This window comes from Rhamphochromis longiceps, linkage group LG4 (genome assembly GCF_057381845.1).
Source record: "Rhamphochromis longiceps isolate RC_006_pf linkage group LG4, R_longiceps_female_GT1.1, whole genome shotgun sequence".
NCBI classification, from domain to species: Eukaryota; Metazoa; Chordata; class Actinopteri; order Cichliformes; family Cichlidae; genus Rhamphochromis; species Rhamphochromis longiceps.
In genome coordinates this window covers 6351624-6369939 of record NC_140560.1, presented here as the reverse complement: position 1 = coordinate 6369939, position 18316 = coordinate 6351624, and the positions used below count along the sequence as shown (strand labels likewise).

Genomic DNA, 18316 nt, shown 5'->3' with positions numbered 1-18316 from the left:
ACCATCACCTTGTAGTAAAAACAAAAAGCCACAAATAAGTCACAAAAGAAAAGTTGTCATTGAATTCTGTCACACTGATAATTCACATTAGTAAGTAAACTGAAGCACAGATGGAAAGCCCAAGGTGGCATAGCAGGTAGTGAAATGAAAAGGCACTTTAGCTGCTACTGGAAAACAAGCAAAGAACAAAGGAGGGAGGGAAAAATACACAAAGCTATAAGAAGATGAAAGCTAGAAAATAATGAGGAAGCAAACTGGAAGGATGGACAGGAAAAAGGTGGAAGGCAGGTTGGAAAAGGAAGACTTTGAAGAAGCTTGAAAGAACAAAGGTTAACGACATGAAAAGCACAAAGACTGTGAAAAGGTCTTTGTTGAAAAAGTTTTAATATTATTTTAAAAAATGTATCCTTAAATGAATTCAAAAAACTAAACTATGAGTAGCTGATAAATGCTTGGTAATGCAAAAGTTTTGAAAGTGCACGGTACTGAGTGCACGATATTTTGGGGGGTTTTATGTTGAGAGAAATTTTGCAGCCGCTGATTAAGTTGTTATTTTTTGATGCATCTCCGTATCTCGTTTTTATCTTTCCACATCTATACAGGCTCCTCGGTTTGTGCAACAACTTTGCTTACGTGGTGATGCTGAGCGCCGCACATGACATTCTCGAGAAACAAGAGTCACGAAATGAAACGGCGTCTGTAAGAGAACAAATGTGTATTTAAATATGCACTGCTCAAATAAATGAAAGGAATACTTGATCACTGGATTCTGGCACAAAGTCTTCAGAGATGTTGATCTGTCCAATCAGGAAACAGAAACTGTTGTGAATGCATTTCACCTGCTTAGGTGCAAATGAAAGATGCATAAGGTGCACTGGAGGAGTAACAACAACTATTTCTATGTCACTGCTCATAGTAAGAGAAGGTACCTGCAGTCTATTCAGAGTGCACAGCTCTAACCCTGCAGCAGGACTGTCATGTGATGAGGAGCGCTGCCAGAGCTCATATACTCATCATGTTCCAGGCAGAGGATGTCTTTAGTTTCCTCTGATTCCATTTCCATCGTTACATCTTATTTTTCCACAATAAACTGCATGATGTACTTTACCAGTTCATATTCTCAAGTTAAAAATCTCATTCATTGAGATCTGATGTGTGACTCAAGTGTTCCCTTTATTTTTTGAGCAGTGTAGTTTGGCAGTGGTCACGTTTCAAAGTCGTTCTATGTTTAGGGTTAAGTGAACTTCTCAGCTGTATATTTCTATTATTGTTTCCCAGACTTCAGCCTCACTGCACGTGGACTTCCAAGTTGGGAACAGTAGCAACAGTAGCATCTATGACTGCAACCCTGTCTCTACTGCGGTAAATAAAGGTTCACTGCACTGATGCAGTAAAACGTTTGTTCTGGGTGTTTAGTGTCGAGACAAATGTTATAAACTTTTGACTGGTTCACAGTTTGTGCTCTCGTTTAGAAGCGGTGACTGCCTTTTAAATGTTTATTTTAAAAAAGACAAACGTCACATGATTGATGAGGTACTGAAACTAGTATAACACTTAACCAAAGAAGGATAACAGCAGGAAAGCTTCCTACACTAATAAGGCTAATGTGTACATATTAACAGAAGTATATTCAATCAATAAATACAGTCCAATATCTGGTATAATAACAGATATACTGTAGATTGTATCTTAGATAGTAAGTTAGGAAACATGTTCATGTTTGTAGTCAACAGTATTTAGCAGATCATAAATATTTCAGGTTCCTGGAGGTTATGAAAAACTCATAAAATGTTATTATCATTATAGAGACATTACTGAGCACATACATTTATGTATTATATAATTTAGTTGTCATGGCCATTACATTATGGTGGACCAGCCAAACACCATCACTGTAGTAGCACGCTCCACATAAATAATGCGTTCTGTTTGTTGGTACATTTGAAAGTGTGGAAAAGAAAAAGGTCTAACATGTGTTCTCAGTTTAATCCACAAAACCCAATGTTACAGGAAAAATGATTCTATGTTTCTTTACCTTCTTTTAAATGTACAAAGATGCCCTTTGTCTATGGTTAGATTAGTTTAGAATTATCCTTTTAGACTTTCCCAGCAAAGACATATTGTTTTGGGACATATTGTTTTAGATTGTTTTATCTCTCACAGCTCTCTCCCAGCTCTCTGCTGACGAGACTAGTACCACATATGGAGTTGTTTATTTTATCTGTTTATTATTTTCTTATCCTGTTCTCACTGTCTCTGTGCTCTGTGCCTATAAAAAATGCCAAGCCACTGTGCATGGTGTGAGTTGTTCTCAGCAGCTCACCCGTGTACACGTTTAGCAAAGAAAGTAACTTTGTCTCATTGTGTCTTTATTTCTCCTGGGTTTTTTACAGAGTTTTCTCCTAACACCCAAAAATAAAAGCTGAGTTTTATTTCTGGTTGTTTCCCAGCTTCATTAAAACTATTGACAGATGTATGAGGCAGCAGTGGTGAGGTGTGTGGTAGGAGTGACGGATGGGTTTAAGCTGGGGGTGGCATCCGCACTCTTTACTGTGAGCCCCTTTTGATTGTGATTGTGATGTTCATGCAGGAGTCTCTGTGGACGATGATGTTTGCAGATGACGTTATGATATGTAGTGAGAGCAGGTGGAACAGAGTGTGGACAGGTGGAGGTAAGCGTGGGAGAGATGAGGACTGAACATCAGTCAGAGAGAGAGAGAAGGTGAACATGCAAGCAGTAGAAATGGAGAAGGTAGATAAGTTTAAATACCTGTAATCAGTCATCCAAAGTAATGTGCAGTGCACAACAGAGAGGAGTGGAGACGATTGTAAAGGGTGGTTTGTGACAGAAGAATTAGAGGAGGAATTAGGAATGTAGTAAAAGCTGTGATGATGTATGGTGTGATAACAGTGGGCACTGGCAAAAGGTAGAGCTGAAGCTTTTCATTAGGAGTGACCAGGATGGGCATGATTAGAAATTAGTATATCAGAGCGTTTGAACGTGTACAGAGGACAGAAACTGAAAATGCAGGACAAAAGATGTTAGATATGGAGCAGCCAGGCAGGAGGACAAGAGGAAGACCTCAGAGGAGATTGATGGATGGTAGTGAAGGAGGGCATAAGGATGGATGGTGTGGCAGAAACTACAAGCTGTATCATTTGTGTCCACAGATGTTCAGTTGTTACATTTTTCTTGGCAGGCTGTGCTGTTAGCTGACATCCTACCAACACTCTTCATCAAACTGTTCGCTCCCTTTGTGATCCACAAAATGCCTTATGGGTAATTATTACTTTGATTGCTGTTCTTTGTTTCCACTTGCTGTGCTTTTACAGGAACTAACAATCATCACTCACATTATTGGTACGATCTGATTTCACTGCACTGATAATAAACAAATAGTTGTTTCTTTGACAAACTTGCAAATGACAAAAACTGTGACGTCCTTCCTGTTTTACAGTAGTGTGTTTGTATCAGGTGTCAGGATTTTAGCCCCACTGGCAACATGAGGTTTGAGTTTGGTTTAAAAAAAGAGACAGAAGAAGAAAACAACAAGAACTTTGTTTTATTTGCATATTATTTCCACTCAATCCCACCTTTGGCGCTCTTTTTGTACTGCTGCTAAGCTGCTGTGATGTCTTTTGGCAATAATGATCTCCATTTGTTTTCGTCTGGCTTTAATGTTTTCATGTATGTTAAATTTATGAATGAGAGCTTAGCAGTGACCAAACATATGAAATTGGAGCAATAAACAAACCTACTTGGTTAATGGCTGTGCCTGGTTTCAGTGGCCCCGGCTGACTAATCAGAGCTGAAAAAGAAAAGAAAAATTGGACTTTATATGTTTTGTGTGTGATATAGTCAGGAAGTCAGTTGTTAACAGACTGAGTTCTTCTTGCTGTCTGCATAAAAACATCGCTGTCATGGTGCTTTCCAGCTTTCCTGGTTAATTCCTGTTCTTTTATCCCAGCATTCGAGTGTTGTTCTGTGCCATCATGGCAGCAACGAGTTTCCTCCTGGTGTCCTTCTCCTCAGCTGTGTGGATGAGTATTCTCGGTAAAGCAACCTGTTAATAATTCAGATCAGATCTTTTATCATTAAGGGTGTCTGATATGGCTCTGATGAGCTTTTAGAAGGTGGATTAGATAAAACTTTGAGTTATTTTCTTCGGTTTAATTTCTTCTTATCTACTGTGAGCATCTGTGGTTGTTCCACAGAAGCTTGATAGAGCTTTACTGCTGCTATAAATAATCATTTATCGTACCAGTTCACGCTTCTATCAAATACACTCCTCCAGACACCAAACGTACCAGCCCCAAACTAAATGCTGCCACCTTGAAAGCAGTAGTGATACTGGCACCACAGATCTACTGGTAGAACTGGATACCAGATGCAAAGATGGCCCCTGCTTGCTAGAAATGTCCTGATAGGCTCTAAAGGGCTTGTGCAGCAAAATACCATTAGCAGTGGATGGAAATTGTTTCTTTTTTTTAATAGACAGCACTATTTCAGACATTACTGTTAGAATCAAGCAGACCTCTATGTGAATAAAATAAGTCAGTAAAGAGCAACTAAATTCGATTCAGTTCACCAGTAACTAAAATGTAACCATTGTGACTGCCCACAAAGGTCCTGTAAATGAGCTCTTTTTATTGAAGTTTGTTCTTCAAACAAAAGAATAAATTCTTCCTCTTTGCTCTCTCTGATCACGTTCTCTGTGGCTGTGTTTGCAGGAGTGATCTTTGCCAGTATCAGCTCAGGACTGGGAGAGTTGTCTTTCCTCTCTCTAACAGTATATTTCAGCAGGTAAACACTCTTCACTCATTCTTTTTGCCAATTTTGAATTCAGTTGCTGCTCTCTTATTAAAGATTCAAACAGAGCTTGTCCAGATGACAGAACTTGGGTTGATGCCCAAAGTGTAGGGTAAAGTTTGTGAACAAGGCAGAGTTTACACAGTCGAATTCTTTGAATTCCTGCATAAAGACAAAATTTTATTTGTATTTTATTTGCTGTGTGGAATCCCGTTTCTGCCAGGACTGAAGTAAGAATAGCTTGAAACCAGAATCATTCAATGGAAATTACTTTTTGTTACACTTGCTTAGTAAAAATTGTGAAAAGATAAAAAATTATAAATAAAATAATAATTCATTAAGTTGATATAACAAAGTCCAAGTGAATTAACTGCTATGGAAAAAGAAAAATTGAAAAAAACAAACAAAACAAAACTAATTCTATGTGTCAGAATTAAATGAACAATACCAAGTGTGCAGTATTAATGGAGGTTTGCAGAAAGTAATTTTACAGTAGTTTAAATGTAAGTTGAGAGTAAGGAGCTTTGGTTGTTTTATAAAAACAAAAGTTTAGAGGGGTTGGGATTGTTGACAGTTCTAACTAAAAACTGAAATAAAATACAGATGATAACAAGAAAAGCAAAGTGAGTTTATTTTTCATACATTTTACACAAATTTCCATTCATCATTTTCTCCCTGATGCCACCCATTTGTTTCTGGAGCGTCATAGTGTTTTATGGAGCCAGACTCAAGCAGAGGTTGGAGTGCTGTCTCCATGAGCTGTGCACACAGACACACCTGCTCATTAATAAGTTACACACTAATAAAAAACACCACCAGAATTCCCAGACTTCTTGGACAGTCTGCACCACAGAGTTATATGATCTTGGTAAAAATGGTAAATGGCCTGTATTTGCGTAGCGCTTTACTTAGTCCTGATGGACCCCAAAGCGCTTCACACTACATTCAGTCATCTGCCCATTCACACACACATTCACACACTGGTGATGGCAAGCTGCATTGTAGCCACAGCTGCCCTGGGGCCCACTGATTGCCTCTGTAAGATAATTCCTTCTTCAAAAGACATCAGCAGCATAAATCAGCTGGCATCAGTGACCAGCTGTGCTGATGCCTAGCAGAGAACAGATGGACTGCTACAGGTTTGCAAAAAGAAAAGTTATGAAGGAGTTATCAATCTGATATTCTTGATATCAGACATTTTCCACTGAGTTACGTAGTTTGGGTGCTTGACTTTAAATGTCAGTTTCCACGATGACAGAGCTTTTTCACAGTAACTCCAAGTTTCCTTCTAACAGTAATCCTGCTTACAGCTTAGACTCACAGCAGATAAAGTCCCGGTCAGAAATGAGTTTAAGAAGCTGTGAATGGTCTTCCAACCGTGTTTTTATTTTTACTCTGGAACATTAACGGTGGTTTTCTGTCTGCTCCAGGAGTGTACTGGAAGGCTGGGGCTCAGGCACTGGTGCTGCTGGTCTTATTGGAGCCCTCCTTTACTCAGTCCTCATCCAAGCTGGCCTTTCACCACGGGTTACACTGCTTATCATGCTGGTCGTCCCATTCACTATGGTGGTAAGGTAAGTGTGCAGGGACAAGGATTCTCTGTATTTTTGTGTTGTGACTCATCGCTCACTCAGATAGTTAGTTTGTGCTTTGTTATTTGTGGACATATTATCTTATTTTGTTTTTAGCATTTTTGGATGGGAGTTGCTTAAAGTGAATCAGTGGCACCAAACTTGGCAGGGGATTAAGACATTCTTTAACTATGGTCTTGTGGCTTAGGCAGGTAGGCTGTTTTTAAGTTGTCATAGCATGTACACCGTGTGTGCATCTAATATGTCAGTGGTGATGGATGCTAATGACATCCTCACGAGGTGAGTGTTTTGTGCTGTGACCTTTAGTGCTGTGGGAAATATGGCTACTGGATCACTTGTGAGTGTTGTTGGCCAGGTGATGGCAATAACACTGAGGGGTGCTGAGCCATCCTTGATGTGATCATTGTGTGGCCATAGCTCTCCATTTTGTGGTTGGTCACTAGTATGCTTTCTTTACTGAACCTTGTGGATTAACCCTTTAGAGCCGATCGGAGCGGACACGCTCTGTTTTGCGTAACTATTTTTAAATCCCAGTAGCTCTGCAACCACGTAAGCTAGCGCAAATTTTTTTTTTGCATATGAAATCGGAGGAGTTGTACTTACATCTTATGCCATCAGATTGTCCTAGGTCACGGTTTCCTTCCACATAAAGCTTTGCAAAAACTGCATAAAAAGCGCTTGCAGGAACAAAAACATGATATTCCAGAAACACGCTTTGCCGATCCGATCAGCTGTTCATAACACTTCCTAGTTGGAATAGACGTCAGCGCGAACTTTTGCATTTCCGCCATTACCGGCCCGAAACCGGAAGTGACTTCATTTTCGCGGAAATGTAGTCTTTTTTACCATCAGGGCCTCAGGGCATATACTGGTCTTTTTAAAAGTTATCTTTGACTTTATGACTTTCTGTGTCGTTTCTGGGATGCTGAGGACTCATATTGCACTGCTGGAAATAGTTTATTTTGATGCATATGCTGCTTTTTTGCAAATTTGCAGTATAATATTTATTTTCGTTTTTCCTGCAGTATATAAAAATTGGTGTATTTCAAAAATAAAACTATGAAGACACTCAAAATAAATTTCCTGTGGTGGGAAACTATTTTGTGCAACTTTTTTGTATTTACAGTTTTGAGGGATAAGCCTCTTAAATTTCTCTAACTACAAATATATGTTAAAAAAGCAAAAACGATTTTCAATTTTTTTGTAGTTTATTGCACTTTTTTGCAATTTATGTAATTACTATGCACTTAATGAATACATATTATTAAAATCTGGGCTATAATGGTTGTATTGATGTATAGCAACTTGAAATGCTCCCAAAAATGGCTCCACAGCATGTAAAAATATAATATAAGCTCTGGCGGACTTGGTTCTATGGTAGGTCTTAAAGGGTTAAAGTAACTTGTGGTATAAGGCCATTTGAATGTGACCATTTGTGTGGTGGAAACAACAGATCACTTGATTGTGGGTATTTGTTGCTACTTTTGGTTTTGTGTTGTAGCAGGTCAAGTAATCATTTTGAGTTTGTGACTGTCGTGCTCCTTTGTGTTGGTCACATGTTACTTCCTGTGTGTTCAGTGTGGCAACTTCAAATCCTCATGCAGGGGCATCCATGCTTAAAGATGCCTACTATAATGTGAACACTGTGCTTCTGTTAGCTTTTACTTTTATTTCAGGTTTGTGGTTCAAGGACCTGAAGGCTTCAGGGGGGCTTTTAATAAATGTAGGGGTCCTAGAGGAACCCTTTTGAGGGAGGAGGTGTTATGTCCCTCTGCAGCCCCTAATCTCCTCAGTGTGTTCACCTAGTCAGGTGCTGATAAAGGCATATCTGAGGCAGGCTTTTTAGCCAGCCATTTTAGCCGACCTGCTATGCATTTTAGGATTAAAACCTCTTCTCACCCACAATCTGGTATTCATCTCCTTTTTTATGTTGCGGCTTTTGAGCTGGGTCGTAACAGAGACTTAACAAGAGTCCAATTTTGAATTAAGCTTCTGTAGGTCTAAGGTGTAGGTAGCCCAATGCTTTCATCTGTGGAGGTGAAGTGGTGGCCAAATAGTCACTTTAATTGAGTTCAGTTGACTCCAGTTCACTTCAGTCAAATGAGACATTGACAGGATGTAGTTTGTATTTCCTGTTGAGACTTTTTCCCTGTAAACTGCGTATAAATGAAGCTGAAACTTACAAAATGATTTGTCGTCTTCTTCATCCCAACAATTTTACCAGCTATTTCCTCCTGCTGGTTTGTCCACCTTCATTACCTCAGTGGAGGACCAAGGACACTGAGTATGCAGCTTTGGTCTCTGAGGACAGACAGCAACTTCTGGACAGTTCAGACGAGGAGGAGCCCGAGAGCTCCACCACAGGTAAATGTCACATTAGAAGGGTGTAGCATGAAATCAGCAATAAACTGAAATTTAAATAAAGTTCAGCAACCAAATCCTGTAAAGACAAACTCTGTTTCATTGTTTGATATATCTACTAACTGAACACGAACACATGAGTTCCTGTAAGTGTTTGAGTCCTCCATGACACCAGTTTTGTTTTTCCGTAAGAATACATGAATTTTAACATTTTAAGCAATAATTTGCACAAAAAGGCAGATGCAACAAATATGATGAAGATATAAAATCATTTACATTTGAAGTTTGTCCACAGACACTCACGTTTTCTTACAATGATGACTTTACACTGTTGCCCAATAGACACGCCTGAAAGATCCCAGAGCGTTGCTTTGCTGTTATCTAATCAGATGGTCATCAACACGTGTCAGTTTCTGTTTGACATGGTGAGAGGAAACGCACTATTCTACATCTTTATTGAAATTGATAAAAGGAGGTCATGACTTAGGGGAAGATGTGAGTCGCTCAGATGGAAAACAGTGAAAAGGTATTTAAAGCACAACAGTAGTTTATATTTACCTCAGCTAAGAAGGTAGAAGTAATGTTATTAATCTGTCAGTCAGCAGGTTTATAGCCCAAATTTTAAAATTGCAAAACGGGGCTAATTTTATATTTTTATTGTTTAAAGTATAAACAACAGACTTCTTAAAAGTTCTCTTCCTTTTTTGAATGTGTGCTGGTAGTCCATAGGAGCTATGAGTTTGGCAGGTACAGTGGGGCAAAAAAGTATTTAGTCAGCCACCGATTGTGCAAGTTCCCCCACTTAAAATGATGACAGAGGTCAGTAATTTGCACCAGAAGTACACTTCAACTGTGAGAGACAGAATGTGAAAAAAAAAATCCATGAATTCACATGGTAGGATTTGTAAAGAATTTATTCGTAAATCAGGGTGGAAAATAAGTATTTGGTCACCTCAAACAAGGAAAATCTCTGGCTCTCACAGACCTGTAACGTCTTCTGTAAGAAGCTTTTCTGTCCCCCACTCGTTACCTGTATGAATGGCACCTGTTTGAACTCATCATCTGTATAAAAGACACCTGTCCACAGCCTCAAACAGTCAGACTCCAAACTCCGCCATGGCCAAGACCAAAGAGCTTTCGAAGGACACCAGGAAAAGTATTGTAGACCTGCACCAGACTGGGAAGAGTGAATCTACAATAGGCAAGCAGCTTGGTGTGAAAAAATCAACTGTGGGAGCAATCATCAGAAAATGGAAGACATACAAGACCACTGATAATCTCCCTCGATCTGGGGCTCCACGCAAGATCTCATCCCGTGGGGTCAAAATGATCATGAGAACGGTGAGCAAAGATCCCAGAACCACACGGGGGGACCTGGTGAATGACCTGCAGAGAGCTGGGACCAAAGTAACAAAGGTCACCATCAGTAACACACTACAACGGCAGGGAATCAAATCCCGCAGTGCCAGACGTGTTCCGCTGCTGAAGCCAGTGCATGTCCAGGCCCGTCTGAAGTTTGCCAGAGAGCACATGGATGATACAGCAGAGGATTGGGAGAATGTCATGTGGTCAGATGAAACCAAAGTAGAACTTTTTGGTATAAACTCAACTCGTCGTGTTTGGAGGAAGAAGAATACTGAGTTGCATCCCAAGAACACCATACCTACTGTGAAGCATGGGGGTGGAAACATCATGCTATGGGGCTGTTTTTCTGCCAAGGGGACAGGACGACTGATCCGTGTTAAGGACAGAATGAATGGGGCCATGTATGGTGAGATTTTGAGCCAAAACCTCCTTCCATCAGTGAGAACTTTGAAGATGAAACGAGGCTGGGTCTTCCAACATGACAATGATCCAAAACACACCGCCCGGGCAACAAAGGAGTGGCTCCGTAAGAAGCATTTGAAAGTCCTGGAGTGGCCTAGCCAGTCTCCAGACCTCAACCCCATAGAAAATCTGTGGCGGGAGTTGAAAGTCCGTGTTGCTTGGCGACAGCCCCAAAACATCACTGCTCTCGAGAAGATCTGCATGGAGGAATGGGCCAAAATACCAGCTACTGTGTGTGCAAACCTGGTAAAGACATATAGTAAACGTTTGACCTCTGTTATTGCCAACAAAGGTTATGTTACAAAGTATTGAGTTGTATTTTTGTTATTGACCAAATACTTATTTTCCACCCTGATTTACGAATAAATTCTTTACAAATCCTACCATGTGGATTCATGGATTTTTTTTTCACATTCTGTCTCTCACAGTTGAAGTGTACCTCTGGTGCAAATTACTGACCCCTGTCATCATTTTAGGTGGGGGAACTTGCACAATCGGTGGCTGACTAAATACTTTTTTGCCCCACTGTATGTGTTGTGGCTGCCTATTGTCACTAAGTGCAGTGTCTCGAAAGAGCCAATAATGTGGGCTACGGTGGATTATGTTTGGCCTTCAGTTGGTTCTTTAGCTCAGCCTCTGTTTCACAGAAGAGTCATAAGAGACTCTGGTGAAGTGGGGAAGTGAAACTTCCTCAAAACTGTCTGCTGCAGTATTGTTCATGTTTTTCTCGTGTACTTTTTGGTCTTTGATTTTTCTTAATGCCTCTGTCTTCAAGGTGAACATGCTGTTTCCTTTTTAACCAATCAGCATTTGACCTACACAAAGGCTGTATCCCAATTCAGGGTCTGCAGCCTTAACGGTCCACAAGGGCCGCGTACTCAAGGAAGACTAAGGCCGGAAGTGCGAGGCTTGTGAAATGGGACGGTCTAGTCTCCGTGGCACTGCCCAGGTTGCCTAGCAACCATGACACTAACAGCTGGAAACGTTTCATACAGCATTATTTGACAGAAATGAAGGAGAAAATCTTTTGTTTGTTTGTTTGTTTGTTTGTTTGTTTGTTTGTTTGTTTGTTTGTTTGTTTGTTTGTACATGAGCTTTGATTTGATGAGTATCTGAGGCTGAGACCACAGGACTGTGAAATCATGATTATTGGGCTTCACTTCTGTACTGAACAGTCATTTTAAGATTAGCTCGTAAATAACAATTAGCTAATGTTGTTCATGAGACTAAAGTCATCTTACTTTGGTAATGTAAATATAATATGGACAATATTAAAGTCATTATTTCAATCATTATTAGTTATTAAAGCAGTGAAAGAATTCTGTTTCAAATACTGAGCTTCAGTAAAGATTCAAGCTGCATTTATTTGTATTTGCTGTCACCTTAAATCTTCACTCAAAGACAGGTTTCTTTGACACTGTATATATAACTGTGTTATATATAAGAGACAAATATTGTTGTTTTAATATGTTGGTATTACTCAATTTGTCTCAGTGTTTACTTTAACCTCCTAGGACCTGGCGTCCACATATGTGGACATCACATTTTGGGTTATTTAGACCAAAATACTAAATTTTGCTCTACAAGGGCCTGATATCCACTTACGAGGACATTATACTGCTACTGTTCTATCAAAATTTTAAACAAATATCCTCATATGTAGCTCTTATTTTTCTTAAAAACAAAAATAAGATAAAAAAAAAATCTGGTAATTCTTTGTTTTTCATTCATCGGGCCTCAATACGCCCAAATATCAAAGAGAAATTAAAAATGCATGTCATGGAAAAGTTCGGGTCTTAGGAGGTTAAATATCCATAAAATCATCACATTCTCTGTAGGATTAAGGTCAGCTATTGAACGGCGTATATTTTAAAGTAAAGGCTTTAAAACCGAGCAGCCTTTGAATTGGTACAGCCTTCGTCGCGTCACTGTGACGTAATCGGCCTTAAAAGCGGCCTTTAAGGCTGCAGACCCTGAATTGGGATACAGCCACAGTGTGACTGCATTGGCAGAGGTGTAGCGCACATGTGCATGCAGGTTACCTGAGTTTTTGCATATATCAAATGACACATCTGCAGTGGCATCAAACATTAGTTTCATTTGCAGAAAGTCGTCTGTGCACAGCTTCATCCTGACTCTCACTGCCTCCATTTAAACTATGCATGTTCCTCTCTTCCTCACTTACTGTATGGTGGTTCTTAACAAGTAAATAAAAAACGTTTGTTTTCATAATATTTCAGAATAAGAGCCCAGTTAAGAAATTAAGTGTTTCTATCCAGTGAAGCACGAAAGTGCTTTTAATTTGAAATGGTTACAGGAAAACCTGAGGTCAAGTCAAATGGCTTTATTGTTATTTCAACCATGTTCAGTGCTATAGTACACAGTGAAGCGAGACAGCGTCCCTCCAGTATCATGGTCAATGACATATATGACATGACATATAAAAGACAATCAACACAGGACTACATATTTTAATTCAATTCAATTTTATTTATTTGAATTGAATTGATTTGGCGCTTTATATAATCACAACAAAAGTCACCTCAAGGTGCTTCAACATACATACATACAGTGCAAGTGTGCAAAAACTGCAAAAAACATTGCAGCACCAGACAGAACAGAACGATACAGACACAACAGTGCAACAGAAATGTGCATCAATGACAGTTGGTTGTGCATGTTTGTGTATATGAGATTGTGCAGATAAGTGTGTGTGTCAGTCCAGTCACTGAGTGGTCAGTAGTCTGACGTTTGGGGGAAGAAACTTTCGCGGTCTGGCAGTGAGGGCCTGAATGCTCCGGTACGTCTGTGCCAGAAGGCCAAATTGTAGCCGGAGTAAAATACGAGCGCTCACAGGCTCTGCAGTAGCTGTCTCAGTTTCTGACCACCCTTTGGAACACAAATTTGCGTGCTAAGCTAAACGGATCACATGTTCCTCTCTGTTCTTACTCATGTGACTGATACTGATACTCAGTGTATTGGCAGTTGCTTCCTATTGCTGCTCAACAGTTTGTATATGTTACCTTACAGTGGCCTCAGTGAGAGGCTGCTATGTGTATACGTATCATTTAGTACCCAGAAATGAAATGTTTCAATGATTTGTAATTTCTGACCACGTTATCACAGCTTTCTTTTTGCAAACTGTTTGTTAACACTTAACAAAGACAGAGAACATGAGGCTGCTGACTTCATCTCCTGCTGTGGAACTTCACAGTTTATGTGAATGAATTGTCGTTTTAAAGTTCTGTTGCTTATTGGGAAATAATGTTCTCTTCCTCTTGAATGTAGCAGAGGACCAACCCACTGGGCCTCTCAGTTTCAGAGAGAGACTGTTTGTTATCAGAGTAAGTACACTTTTTTACTTGTTTGATCTGAAACTGTTCAGCCAAACTGTTACTGAACTTGATTTCTGTGAGCAGGGCTTGTGGAGGTTTGTGCTTCCACTGGGAGTGGTCTACTTAACCGAGTATTTCATCAACCAGGGTTTGGTGAGTCCTCTGATGCCCTCTAGCAGCACACTCAGCTCACTGCATGCTGTTAGTGAAACTTGGCTCTGATTTTGTGTGATGTTGTGAGAATATTGAACCAGGAATATTTTTTCCCTCTCTGTAAGATGGAACTCCTGTTCTTCCACAATATTTTCCTGACCCATGCAGCTCAGTATCGCTGGTCAGTGATCCATTACAGAGAGTATTCAGTATGAATGACTTCATGCAGATTGTTTGGGGTGTGCAGCTATACTTGTCTCTTGTTTGCATCCTCAGGTATCAGACTCTGTACCAGCTTGGTGTACTGCTCTCTCGATCCTCTCTGCACTGTGTGAAGATCAGGAAAGTGTGGATTCTCAGTGTTCTGCAGGTGAGAAATGAGAATAAAATACAAATCAGCACCAGAAGGATGTCTGGGTTAAGCTAGGCTCCCTTTTTTTGGTAGAGGAGCTTAACCTGCAACTTTATTCTGACTGGCTACTCATTACAAACAATAGATTTGAACATCAGTATTTTTTGCTGCTTGTGTGTATCTGTGTGTACGTAGTGCATATAAAATGTTGTGCACAAATCCATAATTGGTCCATTAGGCAGTAGGTGAAGCTGCATTAGTGCATAGAAGTGTTAGGAGCAGCCAATAACAAAACGGCGCAGCAGCTGTCCTCAAAAAATTACGACCACACAATGATCCTCATCTAGTAATATTTACAAGGAAACGTTCATACTATTTACACAGTGACCCTGTGTAAATTTCCAGGTGAAACAGAGAAAGTGCTGATGATGTTGTATAAGAGAGAAGCCTGCACCTCTAAGGCAAGAAATTTGGAGAAAATCTGACTGTAGAAAAAGAAAGAAGCCAGGAGAGTTGTGGCTTTGCAGAGTGTCTCAACAACTGTTTAGGACAAAGTGACACTCAGGCTGAAATAATAGGAGAGCTGAATAAATGATTATTTTCCATCATACATTGCATAGTTTATGGTTTGTTTTCAGGTGACTGAATAATTTGTGTTGCTTTGTGATGCAGATAACTATAGTACATGCATATGGGGTTGTTAAATGTGTGTGAATGTATACTTTACAGACACTGCTGTGTTTCTCAGAGCTGCTTCTCTCTCCTCTCCACAGACGCTGAACGCTGTGTTTCTTCTGTTTGCTGTACGTTACCTGTTCCTGCCCACTGTTTGGTTGGTGTTCACTTTTATCCTCTATGAGGGTCTGCTGGGTGGAGCAGCATATGTCAACACCTTCCACTTCATCAGCAAGGAGGTAAAGGACAGCTTCAGAGAACCATTCATATAGTTTAGACTCTGGAGTATTCTAGACAGTTCTGACTTTAGGAATCTGGATAATTCCATATTTTCTGTTCTTCGACCTCTGCAAAGCTGCATTTCATTTTTTATCCATTCACGGATACATACACACTCTGCAAATGTCACAATGATTATTTTAGGAGATCAGTACAGAAGCAGCTGTGCACTGTTGAGCTGTTTTTACTCCACAGTAAGCATGCATCTACCTCAGAGTGTCTTCTCTTTTCTCCTACAGACTGAAGACAGACACAGGGAGTTCTCCATGGCTGCTGCCAGCATTGGAGACAGCCTGGGCATAACTGTGGCTGGACTCATATCTCTTCCTGTCCACACTTACTTCTGTTCATTATAACCAAGCCCACACACTGACCAGCACGATGAGTAAGCAAAACGTGGGTGCGTTCGATTTTTAAATCCGAACTGGGTTAGAGACAACAAGCAGACATTACATAAAAATGTCAATATAAAGTCTTTGACTCCACATCCTGTACTTGCTGCATATTTATAGATAACAGCAAGTGAACTATATAGAAAGTCCAGAGTCCACAAAAGTGTTTTTTACCTTCAGCCAGAGATCAAATAATATCAATAACATCCTACCTACGATCACAGAAGGTAAACCTGAAACACAGATCAGTGAAACCGATAGGCCAGAAAATATTGTCTTGTTTTGATGACCAGTTTCTTTGTGGTTTTCCTTCATGAAAAACCTTCCAGTGGTTCACAGAACAAAAGCTTTCAATGTGAAACAAGATCGGGATATATTTCAATTTGACATAATGAATAAAAAATATATAAATGCAATACATTTTAAAGTCACAGAAGAGGAGATGTCATTTCAGCAAGTTTACTGTGTTTTAATTGTGGTAACTAAAGAGTCCTCTTTAAGTATAAAGTATCTCTGAGCTGTGACCAGGCAGCTAGTATCGTGTAGGAAATCCCTCCACACCAACCTTCAACGCTAAGATTTACCTTAAAATCTAAACTGTTATTTTACTGACCTTCATTTTAACATTAACTCCTCAAACTGAACTCTGGGTTCAGAAACAGTTCTATGAATGACTACTCAGCTAGGATGTGCCATTACTATTTTCAAACTATTTTAAAAGTCAGAGAGCTCAGTCATTGAATGCTGCAATTAAATTTTTGGGAGGTGAAATTATAAAACTATTGCTTTCAGGGGGCAAATAAAGCTCAGTAGGTAGAGTGGTTGCCCCATGATCGGAAGGTTGGGGGTTTGAATCTACTGAACAGCTACCCTGAGCAAGGTACTGCTCCCTGGGCACTAGATTGGTGGCTGCCCACTGCTTCACTGAGTGAATGGGTTAAATGAGAGGAATTTTCCCACGGTGATCAATAAAGTATACATTATTATTATTATTTGAAGAAACTGTGAGTAAATATAATGCTGAAGCCTGACGGCTCTCACTAAGTGCCTTCTATAATAAGTAGTTCTATAGTTAAGAGTTTAATTCATGTTAATAAATAGCAGAGATTACTTTCGTATTTCAGTTGTAGTCAAACGTTTGCAAACACTCATCGTAGAAATGAATCTGAAATTTGGGATTTTCATTATTTTTTTGACATGACTATAGGTGACTTCAATCTTACTGAAAGATTGTGGACTATGCTTAAAATCCAGGTTGGTACCAGGAAACCAAGAGAAGAATAATGGTCAAATATAACGTCAGAATCATGCCTGATTGAGGTGGAAATTTTTCCAAATTAACTTCAACCATGTGCATCCAATTCTCATTTTCAAAGTCTTTTGTTTTTGCAGATGCTGTAAAATCATTCCTCTCTGGGAAGAAAACAATTCAAAGAAATGATTAAAGTCCAAAATTACCATGACATTCATGTCCATGATGAGTGTATGTAACAAAGCGAGCAAAAATGTGAGTGTATGTAACAAAGCGAGCAAAAATGTGAGTGTATGTAACAAAGCGAGCAAAAATGCCTTCTATTATAGTTTTTAATACCAGGAGATCATTCGGAGCTTTAAAATGCCACTTGTTTCAGATTTGTACAAAAACAATGTCACACACAGATTTGTTTTTGTGATGTTTATCGTGTGCAACTTGACATCATTTTGCTTAGCTGTGGCTTTTCTGATTCTAATGAAAGACTGCTTGTTAAACTGTGGCACAGTTAGTCACTGCAGGTGGAGCACAGAACACCTGGGAATGGCTGAGATGTGAAACAAAGTTGATTTTAATATTTTTGTTGTAAAATAAAGAAAATAGAGGTTGCTCATGCCGTCATGCTGACATGTATTTTACTAAAATTCTTGGAAGCACTTTTGTTATTTTTTTGTAACATTGTGGGCTGTTGAATTTGTTTTCTTTTCTTGGAATGCAGTTTATGTCCTTAAATACTTGATTCATGTGTCCTGTTTTCTCCTGAACACTCAAACGCAGACCAACGGTCCTACTGACATTCTAATGACCACATAAAGCTAATGCTAATGCTTAACTGGAAGAACCTTGTTACAACATAATATTGATTTTTAATCTTCTGCTTGCTTCAAATCAAATTTTACAGGAAATCAGAGATGAGGTTCACTTTGACTTTGTTAGCTTGCCAGTTAGCTACAAACATGTGGTTGTCCTTTCTTGCGCAGAGAGCTGTGACATTTCTAATTGTACCGATTTTTTTCTTTGATATAAAGTGTATGTGTCATAAACTGGAATGTGTTGTGCTTTATTACTTATAGTGATGTAAGATAACATAGGTTGGTCTTTAACTGGGGTGTTTCGTGAACCATTTATTAACCTAATATTTAATTCAAAATTATTTAGGGAAAAAAGTAAGGTTGCTATAGTCAGCAATCTGCAGTATTTTCTCTGCTGTCCACTTTGTGCCTAATATATCAGACAAATGCTTGTAGAGTGGAGAATTTATACTGTGGTATCCCAAAGCTATAGGTGA

The 18316-nt window shown here is 39.4% G+C and overlaps 1 protein-coding gene across 4 annotated transcripts in view; it reads left to right on the top strand.

Annotated features, from left to right (window-relative positions):
* The window catches only part of cln3 (CLN3 lysosomal/endosomal transmembrane protein, battenin), a 47763-nt gene extending 29694 nt beyond the window's left edge, over positions 1 to 18069 (top strand). Inside the window, exons 3-16 of one of the 4 annotated variants that reach the window (XR_014911388.1) lie at positions 603 to 699; positions 1279 to 1362; positions 3201 to 3280; positions 3969 to 4054; positions 4732 to 4804; positions 6241 to 6384; positions 8627 to 8766; positions 13879 to 13934; positions 14010 to 14078; positions 14204 to 14259; positions 14355 to 14448; positions 15204 to 15344; positions 15624 to 17246; positions 17277 to 18069. Coding sequence is in view for 3 of the 4 variants with exons in the window: in XM_085403039.1 (XP_085259165.1) it covers positions 603 to 699; positions 1279 to 1362; positions 3201 to 3280; positions 3969 to 4054; positions 4732 to 4804; positions 6241 to 6384; positions 8627 to 8766; positions 13879 to 13934; positions 14010 to 14078; positions 14204 to 14259; positions 14355 to 14448; positions 15204 to 15344; positions 15624 to 15740 (1237 nt within the window). In the remaining variant the exon portion in view is untranslated. Of the gene's footprint in view, positions 1 to 602; positions 700 to 1278; positions 1363 to 3200; positions 3281 to 3968; positions 4055 to 4731; positions 4805 to 6240; positions 6385 to 8626; positions 8767 to 13878; positions 13935 to 14009; positions 14079 to 14203; positions 14260 to 14354; positions 14449 to 15203; positions 15345 to 15623 lie in introns of all 4 variants that reach the window. The other 3 variants (XM_085403041.1, XM_085403039.1, XM_085403042.1) reach the window with 3 other exon arrangements.
* Positions 18070 to 18316: the final 247 nt, after the last annotated feature.